This window comes from Sturnira hondurensis, unplaced genomic scaffold (assembly GCF_014824575.4).
Source record: "Sturnira hondurensis isolate 20B ecotype Veracruz unplaced genomic scaffold, ASM1482457v3 Scaffold0008782, whole genome shotgun sequence".
NCBI classification, from domain to species: domain Eukaryota; kingdom Metazoa; phylum Chordata; class Mammalia; order Chiroptera; family Phyllostomidae; genus Sturnira; species Sturnira hondurensis.
Genome location: NW_028081413.1, coordinates 4,130,345 through 4,143,479, shown reverse-complemented (window position 1 = coordinate 4,143,479; position 13,135 = coordinate 4,130,345). Strand labels below are relative to the sequence as shown.

Here is a 13,135-nt window from a genome sequence, read left to right as displayed (position 1 = left end):
GTGCCATTAGCTCTGAACCTCGGCAACCTCTGAAATTATCACTCTTCCCACCCCAATCTCCTGCCCCCACCCCTCAAAATCATTATGAAATAGGAAGAACACTCAAGCTTACAGTTAATTGGAAACATTGCAAGAGAAGAGGAATGCTTAGGACAGCATGTCCACAGGAAAATAAATTACCCAGCATTGTTATTTAATGCATTGTGACATCATTTCCTGAAATTAAACAGAGATGACACCAATTCAGACGATCTCCAGTATAAGGTTCCATTCAAATAATTCACAGATGTTTTCTCCTGGCAAGCAGAAAACAATGCGAAGGCTAAGGCTAGGGGAGGCCTCGCGCTGCTGCTTGCTTGTGGGAAGCTCTCTCTGCTGGTGCTTTTCAGCTGCGTGTTCTGCATATGGGTTTCCACATACGTATTTCTCAGTCATTGAGCCCCACTGTACTCAGTGAACATCTGTATTTCAGAATGTGAGAAGGGCCATCTCACTTTGTAAGGAAGGGCAATGTTTTATATTTGGTCTTAATTTGGCCTACAGCGATTCGTATTAGGTAGACCAATCTCAGAGGCCTGAAAGTACCCATTTCCAAGTAGAAATAACTAATGTCCATGAAACGCTGATTCAATGAACCATTCAAGGCCCTTAAAAAGATGTATAGTGATAGAAATGAGTGCCGCGTCTCTGGGGATACCCTAGTGGAAATGGGCAAATGGAGAAATTGGGGTGGAGGTAAACAAGACGGCCAGCACGCCCTCTCGGTCTTGGTGACTTCATGAGGTACTAGGGCCACAAGCAGCTGGAAACCCAAGCACAGCGCCAAAAGACTGAAGCACTCGACATTTGTGCAGCACATTACAGTTCACAAACTGACGTCACCATCTGAGCCACACGGCAACCCAACCAGCTAAGTAGGACATGTATATACTATTTTCAGTCTTCAGGCAAGGAAATAGGCTTAGAGGTGAGCAGCTTACCTCTAAGATTACAGAACTGAAACCATAGTCTTCTAATCTCACATTCCCTGGCCCCCTTTTTTGAAACAATTTTTTTAAATCCTCACTGAAGGACATTCTTTCACTGCTTTTAGAGAGAAAGGGAGACAGGCAGGGAGAGAGAGAAACATCTGTGTGAAAGAGAAGCATTGATTGGCTGCCTCTAGGAGGCATAAGGACTGGGGATCATAAGAGTCTGGACTAGGGATGGAACTCATGACCTAGGCATGTGCCCTGGCCAGGAATCAAACCTGTCACCCTTTGGTCAACGGACAATGTTCCAACCAACTGAGCCACACTGGCCAGGGCAGCAAAACCCCTTTTAAGGAACCATACTGTGCTGTCTCTCAGAAAGCTTGGACTTCAGCACTCTGAGGAAACGAGAGACTCTGAATTCTGTTCACATACTAGACCCTTTATGCCAAAGGAAGCATTTTTTACAAAAAGTAGGCCACAGCTAAGGCATTCTGAATTACTCTGTAGCCAGTTTCTTCTTTGCCCACTTCTTCCCAGAAGGCTTGCCAGGGGGCTCCGCCTCCCTACGGGCAGCAGGCCTCTGATGCTCTCACCCGGCATCACCGAGCAGCCGTCACATGTTTCCGTGGGTCAAGAAAACCGAGTTTAGAGTGTTCTCCCTGCTGGGGGGCATCTGGGACCTGTTTGGCAAAACCCGGTCTCCCCATCTCACACAGTCCCAGGACAGTAACTGATAACTTTGGTTGCCCGGTTTCATTGGTCAAGGCCTCCTGCTAGTCATTCAACTAGATAAAAATAGAAAGTATAGTCACTTTACATTATGTACTTATAAGAGCCAAGCTTGGTGCTGAATGCTCTGTATTATCTCATTTAATCCTTGCAACAACCCTACTAGGTTGGTTCTAGAATTATCCTTATTCTATTGATATGCCAATGAGGTTTAGAGAGGGTCACTAACTGCTCACGGTCAAAAATCTGCTGTGTTGCAGATTCTAGGCCCTGTACTCAGAGCTATGACACTGTGTCACTCATTTAAGGGGAAAAAAGACCACCTGGATATACACAAGATGAAGAGAACTCATTAAAAGGCCATTAAGTCAGTCTCTCTCTCTCTCTCTCTCTCTCTCATGTCCAAACACACATACATTACGATGAAAAGCTTGAGATCACTAGGATGACTCTCACATGGTCTTGATGAACTCACTGGAGAAGTGCTATGTATTTCTCTAATGTAACATGGAGCTCTATTTACTCATAACTTGGGTGCATTTTCTCTGTAGAAAAACACACTTGAAATTTTTATTACCAGAGACTCTTACGAACCCCATAAAGCAAATTCTAATAGACCAGGAGTGAAACGAGTGAACACTTGAGAGGCAGATGTCATCCTTCTCCCTCACCACCAGAGATGTGAAGAGTGGACAAAGCATTTTGCCACAAACACAGGGCAGAGGTTTTAGAACCTGCAGCTTCAAGAAGGCTGCCTGATATTATCTCACTTTAAGGTACATTTGCTTCTGATTCTGTACACACATCTTTGAAAGAAGTCTCACATCCCCTAAGTGTGAGCTTTATCCCTATGTTTTCAAATAAGAAAACCCCTAGTCGGAACTTGGTATGGGCAAGTGGTGTCTTTGTGTGTGAGCACTTCCTGTTTCCACTCCATAATCAAATATACTCTTTGCAGCCCAACGAGGGGAGCTCTTGAAGGTGGCAAGTGGCGGTGCCTGAGAGCCTAATTGAGCACGCTAAGGGCTTCTTGCCGTGGAGGAGTTTTTCATGGTTCTGAATGAACCGTTAGCCTGGGTATGATTTCTTGCTGTTTCTTTCATTATCTTTGAAGTTAAATTAAAAAAGAAAAACAGTTGTAATGGCAGGCTTACTTTTATGATATCATCATCTCCAAGTGTTAGTGAAAGGAATATACTTCCCTAGGATTTCCCTAAGATTTTTTTTTTTTTTTTGCCACTGGGTACTCTCCAGCAATAGCACATACATTTTCAACAGATTCTTTCTTTGATCTTCACTAGATTTCTTCGTGTGGGAGCCAGGAGCAGCCACCAACCAACGGAAGAGGGGATAATGGTAGCATATACAACATTTTTGGTAATTGAATTTATACATACATATATACACATTACATATTATGGTATATATATATATATGTATTTATTTCTTTAACATTATTGTGAGGTCTGTGAGGTTTTTAAAAGACATTTTAGAAATTGGTAATTAGAAGCTAGAAACTAATTACTTAGCCACAAAATAAGCAAATTCAAAGTATTTAATGCTGAATGTAAAAATTCCTTAATTCATCAAATAGGTTTTTTTTGTTTTTTTTTTAATTCCACTTTGGATTCAGTTTAAAGATTTTCCTCAATATAATCAGTTTTGAATATATTACCTTTTCCCCTAAGTTGGCATTGCACGGGAGTTTGAAAGATCGTTTTAACTGTTACAGTTGTAGTGGAACTTGTGCTTCCCAAAAAACTGAAGGTTAATGATTTTTGTCATATTGAGACTGAGACTTAACAATTGCTACAGTTGGCCTTTGTCGAGGTGGGGTTCTTTTTTCTCTGGGCCTTTTGAGGTATTCAGAATAGGTGACAATAGCTTGCAGTTGAGAACATATGTAGAGAGACCCCTGTGGCTTATTGGGAAAAGTTGCTCCATGCTGGTTGGGTGTTTGGAAAAAAAAATACAACCAGAGTTCTTTTATGTTCTGCTAGTTAATGAATGCATGAATGTCAAAATGGGCCAATGGCCCATTCAGGGGGCAAAGCCTTAGCGGCCCCCTTCTTTAAGAACACATCCTGAGATGCAAAATACATTCGCTTAACAAATTAAAATAATGAGATAATTCAATTAGCTTCTTTTTAAAAAAAAAAAAGAAAGAAAAAGGGTACATCGGGGATTATTGTAATACAAGAACAGGTCACACCGCACAAAAGGGAGCGAACCAGTCTGAAATAATGTCAGAGAGACTGATAATGGAGGACTGCACACTGAATCATGCACTTGTAAAGAAATCTACATGAAATAATAACTTAGACCACAGCTAGTTTCAATGAGCTGGAGCCAACATTTCACTTTGAAAGTTGAAATTAATTAAAAGACAGAAAAATATAGTGGGGCATCTCTCTTTCCAAGGACTTCCTTGTGCCTGTTAGTGCACGCAAGAAACGAAGTCTAAATTAACATGTCGCTAGTTAGGGGTCTCTGTTCTTGGTTGCTGAGCTCGGAATTATAGCCCAGTAAATCTTTGAGCTCATTAAAGACTGGAAAGTAAAAGTTTTACAGGACCATCCTCATCAAAGGTGCGGAGCCTCTTCTCTGCAGTTGGAGTGAAGTCTGGATGAAGAGAAAAAAATATTTTCAGAGGGAAAGCCAAGGAGGATTTCCTTAAGCCACAAGGGAGGTGCAGAAAAGGCAGGGGAGGGGAGCAGAGAGAAAGGCTGGGAGACCAAGCCAGGGGAAGGAAGCAATGAAAGGGTCATGGTGGGGAAGAAGGTCGTGGGGAGGAGAAAAACCAAGCACTTAGCAGAAAGCGAAAAGAAAGGGGGACGAAGAAAAAAAGGATGGCCAGAGGCTGGGATAGAGCTGTGCTCTAAGTGTTCCCGAGCAGAACTATTACCTGTGAGCGCGGGAAGAGGGCCTGCAAAGTGAACCTCTCATTTGAAAAATGGGGAAATGGGGAGTCCAGAGAACTTTTGGGCCTTGACTGAGGTTCGGCCAGTACAGAGGAAACTCGAACTTGAAATGCCAGTTTGACCACGCAGTACTGTATATACATCTCCATCACAGCCCTCTGAAAAGTATTTTTTATCTATTCAAAAATATCCAGTCTTCCACACTGGGCTGTAATTTCCTACATATACCTGATCTAATGGTATCACAATGTTATAAATCAATACGATCATTTACTGAAGAAAGAAATGCCAGTTTCCTGACCTCCTGGCTCGAGCTATTTGGTCTGGTCTCCCCACTCCGAGGACAGGCAGTCATTAAAGTTTTCAGTCGGACAGAGAACTCTGCACAAAGCCTTGCATGCAATTATCCAGATGAGAGCACTTATGGGGTGGGGATGAGCTCTTGCAGATGGTCAAGAACACCTTGCACATCAGAACCACAACGGGAACCCAGGAAGCACTGGCCACCCACAATTCTTCACTAGTGGCCGAGGTGCAGGGTGGGTGCCTTCCAGGACAGGGGAAAGATGAGACAGGAGATCCAGCAAGCACTCTGGACACTTGTGTGGAAAATTTAAACCACAGAGTTGTAAAGAAGAGACCTGGTTTGAAGAGAGCGGCACAAAGAAAGTCTTCTCTATTTGGAAAGGTTGGAGGAGCAGGAAACTTTAAAAACAAGAAAACAGCACTTTGCATCTCCATTTACCCACCCCCCTCGCCCCCTCGGCCTTTGACTCTTGAGCGTGTTGATGGCAGAGGTTGTAAGATTTATATGCTACTGTTAAAGGTGATAATGATTTTAGCAGTCATCATACAGTGGTAGAAAAGCCTAGATTCGGGTAAAAAGGAAAGCGCGGGCCCTGGTCATAGCTTGCTTGGCCTTCAGCTAATCATTTCCCTCCTAGGTCTCAGTTTCCTCATTTGTAAAAAGAACAGCTGAATTCTCTTAAGATTCTACTGTTCGGTGACATTGGTTTCGGTAACCGGGGGAGATGTTTGCTGGGAGAGCGACTGTGGGAGTCTTTGTTTTCAGCCAAGAAAGGCTGCGTGTGAGGAGGCTGAGGGAGGAAACCACACAGGTGAGCTCCTGGGAGAAAGCAGCTTGCCAGCCTTGCATGGGCCCCCCTACCCTGCCTTTCTTAGTTGCTACTCTAACCAAACAAACCTCCAGTTAAAAATGAGAAACTCCTCCCCTCACACTCACTCGACTTCCAAATTAAAAACATTTTACAGGTTAGTAAATCTCCAGCTGAGGTGATGTAGCAAAGAACAGCTGTGAAGTAATTTTGATAATGATGAGAATAATAACCACATGGCAAGGTTCAGGGCTTTGCTGTTGCAGCTTCAGTGCTCCTGAATAGATAAAAGTGATTAAATACTCCTGATTATCCCTGACCAATATGTAATGGATTTACAGCCCTTTCAATTAGTCAGTATTTGCTTTGGACTCATTATTTTGTCTTTGGTTAAGTAATCAGCCCAGAGACCGCATGTTCTGTCTAATTCCTCTGAGCCGAGTCAGTGCAGGGCCCTGACCTTTGAAATGGCCAAAGCTTCGAGGCAGGAATAACCACTGCCCCCGCAGCCTCGAGGGTTGCCCCAGCTGATCCTGACACCACAGGCCAGATCGATACACCTTAGTTTGCTACTAATGTCCTTCCATCAAAATGGCCGATTTAGGGACGTGAATCTATCACTTTGCCCTCCCCACCACCACCCCGCCCTTTGTAGCCCGGTGAGCGGAGCAGAGCAGCAGCCACCACCATAAATAAAAGTGGAAGCTTGTCCTGGACCCATGACACTGTAACTAATGTCATTCAGCATGGTAACACGCAAGTGGATAATCAAAGACCTTCAGCGTTCAATGTGCTACTCTATTTTAAAGCATCTGCCCAAATAGAATGGCCTGGAAACAATATTATGGCGAGAATAGGCCTCTGGAATCTTTACCATTTTCCCAGAATTTCCAAACGAACGGTAAAATATAAGAGTGCCTACTTCCTCTGCAAAACATATACTCTCTCAGAGTCAACAGTGTATATAGACACATAAAACGGGCTGCAAATAGGAAGATGGAGATAAATTGCTACTTAAAAAATGTTGCTCGTGGTTGATCTTTTCCGCAGAAGTGAGGAGGCTTAGCCTCTATGATAATGGACTTGAATGGCTAAGAAAAAACCTTTCATCTCCATCTTAGAAACAAAGGTGTTATAGCATCTACAACCTTGTGCGTTTGTCACATAAACACACTCCATGGTTGTAAGCTGCTTGGCGATCCCAGTTGCACTTGATACCCCGAGCTTGGACATACATGTGTGTGGCCAGGTGCCTTCTCTGGCGCGCGGAGGAGACTGCTTTTGTGAAGAGTGGGAGCGGCAATGTTGATGGATCCACGCGCTAAGTCCTAACAGCCATTTCCTCTGGTTGCCAACTGCCTCATCCAAAGTTACCCTCAGAACTTTTAGCATGAATAACCAATGTACTCATCTCCTATACACTGTTTAGGGTCCTGGGTCATTCTGGATAAGGTCATTCCTGGTTTATTAGAAGAAAAAACCTGCTCCTTTCTGGAGGGTGCCCTACAGATGGTGAGACTTGATAAAACCTTAACTGCTGTTAGCCATCAGATTTCAAGAAAGGGAGAATCGGCGCCTTATTTTGAGAAATCTCTACGAGCCCATATTTCCTGGGAGAAGGCAAGACAACAAAAAATGTTTTTTCTCTTTCATCTTGACTTACTGTGAGATGCTGGAAGAGCCACGCTCTCATGATATTTGTTGCTACTTTGGGGAAAATGCCTCTTTTCTTCTGGCGTTTTTTGTCCTTGTCTGGATCATCATCGTCACCTGTGCCAGGTGAAGCTACGCTGTTGTCTAAACCATCCCCTAGTAGAAAGAAATGAAAATACATTAGAGAAAGCGCAGAAAGGAGGCAACGACAACGCGCAGCTAACGATGAGCTCCACTCAGCTTGTTGAAAGATACCCATTAAGCGGGTATATGCTCTTTCATTAAAGTATAATTGGAGACACAAATATGTAAAAGACAAAATTAAACCAGGCCTCTTCAAATGTTAATTTTGTGTGTCTCACAGTCGCCCATATCATTAATTCAATTATAATTGTGTGCTTGACACAGTGCAGTAGCTCTTTGTCAATTATGGAATCCAATGTGGGAAAACCGCCATCAGAAAACCCATTCGGAGAAAATGCATCCCCATGCCCATAGCGAACACATACTGTAGGGTAATCAAGTTAAATGTTCTGTAGTCTATATATTCTAGGCTGCCTGCATAGGTGACAGTAACTGTGTCACTGTTCATTGCACATAACGCACTGCCTGCTCAGCCCCTCCTGGAACCGTCACCTCCTAAGCACACACATTGGCACACTCCCCCTCCGCTGACCCTGCACTCGGCATTTGCATGACAGGAAAACTTTTAGCTCTCGGCTCCACTGATCATTATCATTAAAAAAGGGGGTACACATCAAGGTAGGACGCTCACTTAATCAGAAGTTTCTCTCAACATCTTTCTCTTCTGTGCTTTTCACTGGCATCACTAGTGCATTAGCAAAAATCATTTACTTTTAACAGTCATAGTTATTTTTTCCTGCCCTCCGGCAAAAATGCCTTGAAAGCCTGCCTGGAGGGCATCTAAATTATGTATCTGAAAAACTCTTCTGGCAAGGCATTGCAGGACCCCTACTATCTTAAAATTCATACGAGCACGTCTTCCTGTTTTGGGGAAGGCATCAATCAAGAGCGGCAATATATGCCATATCCCTACATTAATATTTGAACTAATAACTTTAAAAAAAGGAAAGAAACAAGATCCGACTTGTGGCATAATCAAATGCAAAATAAATGAAGAATACGGGGACAGCACTGGGGCTTTATAGATGGCTGTGTTTTCCTTGCACATCATTAGCCTGGAGCCACACGAAAGACGAAAACAGAGAAGTGGAGAGTTTATGCTCCCCGCTGGTGTTTAAGAAGCCAGGGTCCTGGAAGGACATATGGGAATTGCGCTGAGATGGGGGTTTTTGTAATTTAAGAATAGACATTCATTAGCAGTAAATGCCATAAATCCCATGCTAAGTAAAAACCTTGTCCAAGAAAGCCTAAAACAATAAACTCTGTGCTCAATGTAGCCTGAGCTAGCCAGCCGCTTTGCAGCTTCCCGGGAAATGCCACAGGCCCACCGGTTCATTCCCAGACCCGCTCCCTCCTCTTGGGTTGGGCCACACCACAACATCCTGGCCACTGGGCCCCTCGTTTTCCAACTTCAAGGTCTGCTCTGTGGGCTTCCCCGTACCTGTTCTTTTCCTCTCTCACAAAAAAAGAAAAAAAGAAAAAAAAATCCACCACAAAAAACCCTCAACCTTCTTTGACCAGAGAAGCAGAAAAGCCACAGCAAAGAGCTGGCAGATTAATTTTATTGACATTTCCATTTTCACTGCAATGTGATACCCTCCATCACATGGAAGAGATGACCCTCACTATTTACAGACTGACAGGCCACTTCATTACAACCACCCTGCCCCAAGGCAAAGCAGCTCCCTTCCATCTGCCCAAACACTAGAGCATGACCCCAAAGTTGCTGTTCTCTTTTTCTTTGCCGTCTGTTATGATAAAAAAAAAAGAGTGCGTCAAAGGGACCCCAAATAGTCAGATTGCTAATCAGAGTACAGGGAAACAAAAGGCATTCGACGTTTGAATACTGGTTATATGGAGTCTACTCTTCATCTGCCTGTGCTCCCTGCACACCCACGCACACTAAGGGGTCTCTTGCACAAGGAGACACACACACACACACACACACGCTAGAGCAGGGACACGCACACATGCTTTCCACCATGCCAAGGAACTGCTGCAAGGCAAATTCTCACCCACACTAATGGCTTCTGACTGCTCCTTGGCAACCCCAGCATTTTAACCTGGGTGGATGTGCTCTCCAAAATACAGGCACTGGAGCGATCTCATCAGCTGTTCATGTGACACAGATGGAGAGTGGCTATTAGGAGCCAGGCAGTGGGCCTTGGGGATCTGAGGTGCTGTTCTGTAGCCCGGGGCAATTTTGAAAAGCAGTACCCTGAGATGAGGGGAAAAAAATCCACACTGCAAGTGCAAGTTTGAAGTCAGTCAATCTGTCTACCTCCTATGGATAAAGATATCTTTGTGTCTGAATGCACAAACCTATGTGGGCTATCGGAACGTGCATTCCAGATAATGTATGTATGGAATGGCTCTTCCTTCCATGTCTTCCAAACATAAAAACATGCACTGTAAACAATGCCTGTGTGTATACATTTCTTTCTAAGCACATATGGTTTCTGTGTATATGTTTAAGCTGAAATTGTCAGGATTTTGTTAAAATCTCATTTAGCTTTTTCTGATAGGTTTTTGAATATACTTATTTTCAAAGGTTAATGGCTTAATTGAAGGAAGTTGAATGAAAAAAGGCACTTGCCTTTTTAACCCAATCAATGACCTTAACACTGAGAGACAGCGTGTCCACAGTGCAGCTTCTCTTGCTTAAAAGCAAAGAGGGCTGGTAACACCTTCAAACTATATGGTTCACTATATTCAGCTCAAGGAAAAGATGTAGCTAGACTGAGTATCCTTTGATGAGTGACTTAAACTGGAGAAGACAGGAGCAGTACATGAATTTTAATATAAAACAGTCCATTTTATATAAATGTAAAATATCTGAGGTAGGATCCAGTGTAACAAATAACTGTAAAGAAAAAGGTGCACAAATAATTGTAAAGAAAAGTGAGCCTATTTTTGTAATAACTAGATACTAGACATTCGATTTTCAAATAAATATTAATGTTTAATATTTTCAAATTTTCCTGTGTTTATATCTCTATAAAGACAGGCATTTTCCTCTCCAAATACACAACAAATACCATTGTCTTTTCCTTCAATGTATTTTTGAACCAACTCCAGCATAGAGGACTAACAAATGCATAAAGAAAAATGTTAAAAAGGCAACTGTGTGATCTGCAACCTAAAATAAAATTGTGCCGATGATGCCAGCGTTAGTAACTCTGAAAGTGGAGGCTGTTTTTTTGTTTTCCGGCTGTGTGTGTGTGTGTGAGATAGTTGGCATTCCTTGGCACCAGTACTGAATGTTTCTGTGCTGAAAGGGGTGTGTTTCAGCGCAGAGGCAGGTACCAAAGGAGGTATAGGAGATGAAGGTGTAAGTCTCAGCATCTTAGGTTAGGATTCAAACATGTGGAATCTGTAAGGGCAGCAACTGTTTCTTGCCTTTTTATCTTAAGAGCAGACCTCTACCTCTGACCCAGAGCAGATACCCAGCTGGGTGAGTGAATGACCAAACTCACTAGTAAGCTTATTCCAGGGCCTGCCCTCTTTCTGATAATCCCACACTGGGGGAAATACACTCATTCTAGTACCCAAGGGTCTGGGCAGGTTGCCCTCGTGTAGCCAGTCACTCCTAAACCTGCCAGTTACAGGGCTTCTTAGACAAACTTTGTGCCCATTAGGGCCCTTTTGAGGGGCGGAACCACAGTCCATTCCACCAGATTGCCACCTTTGCTGATGAAAAATGAAATAAAGTGCCCTGGCTGGTATTGGCTGAAGGCTGGCCTGTAAACCAACAGGTTGCAGGTTCAATTCCCGGTCAGGGCACATGCTTGGGTTGTGGGTTTGGTTCTGGTAGGGGCTCATACAAGAGGCAACTCATCAGTGTTTCTCATTTCGATGTTTCTCTCCCTCTCTCTGTCCCTTCTTTCCCCTCTAAAAAAAATCAATCAATAAATAAGAAATGAAGAAAGAAATGCTGGGCGTTCTTTTTCTTTTAAAGGTTGCTAATCCCTTCACTAAGGGTACAGTCTAAGTTTTAGACAAAGACAGTCAAAATAGCTGTGTATTTTGCATGACCACGAAAAGAAATATTCAAGCCCCGTGAATAGATGAGGTCCCCAAGCCTCATCCCAGACACACTGAATCAAAATATCCTGGGGCAGAGACAAGGAATTTGTATTTTTAACAAGTTTATTGGCTTTGCTTATGCAATGAATCTAGAACTGATCCTTAAACTGGCTTTTGAAAGCCACTAAACTAGATGATGTCCTAATTTGAAATAAAAGGCAACCTCAGGAATAGGTTGTTAAAGTGCCATTTTACTCCCACACATCTGGTTAGTGGTCATGCTGAACATCTACAATATGGCCATTCAAGCAGGAAAGCCATGGTGTTCTCCAGCACGCGCATTGGCCAACACCGCAAAGCCCCATCTCAATCTGCTGGTGGTGAAGGTTAAACAGGAAGAAATAAACCATAGAAGTTAACTCTCAAAATGTACAGCACTGGTGAAGAAATGATGAGAAATGCAAAGTCTTGGCCCAACTCAGACCTGCCGAATCTGAAACTCCAGGAGTGGGACCAACCAATCAGAGCCTCACGGAGCACCCCGGGTGGTCTGATGCCCACTCATATCTGAGATAGAGGGGTCCCCTTGGTCTGCTACCCTGGCTGATGGCTGTCTTGAAGGCCTAAATCTATCTCTGGGTCCTCCTCTCTGGCTAGATTTATACCCATGCTCTGCAGGAAGTCACACATCCTTTCCAGAGCTAAGCACAGCATGCTCGGAGCAGGGTATCCAGGTGAAGGCAAAATCCATATCCATAGCCATGTAGCCAGTGAATCAAGAAAAGATATGGGTGTTTCACAGGAGGACCTTGAGATGATTCTAAAGCAGAGCTTCCCAATCCATAAAATTCTTGGCCATAAAAAACTACCCAGGCAAAAGGACACCACTTGCTCTCATTGGCCTATTGTCTCATTTTATTTAGCAAAAATCTGTCTATATTTCAGACACGGTTGCTTGGTCAGGAATAAGGAAATGATACAGTAATGATGCGCTATCATCAGTTCAATATCGCTGGGGTGTGACCTTCTTACCCTATCAGAAATGTAATGTAACAACCAAGAGATTCCTAGTCCATCTTCTTCTACCTATTGCCCTCCCCTACCCCACCCCAAGCAAAAAAAAAAACAAACAAAACACAAAGACATTTAGCACTGAAGAAACGGAGGCCAGGAGGTTAAATCCTTGCCTAAGTTACATGTGGTTAAGGATAAACTGGAGTCCTGGCAACTTCAAGTCCAGTGTTATTCTCACATTAACATTGTAAGTTATCTTTCACTTTTCCAGGCACCACCTCATCGGAACCCTGTTATCAGTGGTAGATCTAAGCAAGGCTTGGTCCTATAGGTAAAGGTCTTCGAGCAGAAAAGAGATAAGATCTAGGTCCCAGGGTGGGGACTGAGCTAGAGCTGGGCCAGGTTGATCCCGATTCAAACAGAAATGGGCAAACTTCTCTCCCTAAAGGAAGCCAGCATCTGTAAGGGATTTCAATATACTCCGGAGAGCAAGCGTCTCTGAGACTCAGGATTCTTCTAATTGATTATTGTGATCCTACTGGGGTCCCTTGTGCGGACT

General features: G+C 43.4%; 1 protein-coding gene across 9 annotated transcripts in view; it reads right to left on the bottom strand.

The window, feature by feature from the left end:
• MEIS2 (Meis homeobox 2) overlaps positions 1-13,135 on the bottom strand; it is a 199,619-nt gene that overhangs the window by 128,999 nt on the left and 57,485 nt on the right. For all 9 annotated transcript variants that reach the window (XM_037056112.1, XM_037056109.1, XM_037056111.1 and 6 more), the window contains one exon: positions 7,403-7,548. In XM_037056112.1, the coding sequence (XP_036912007.1) occupies positions 7,403-7,548 (146 nt within the window). The remainder of the gene's footprint in view (positions 1-7,402; positions 7,549-13,135) is intronic.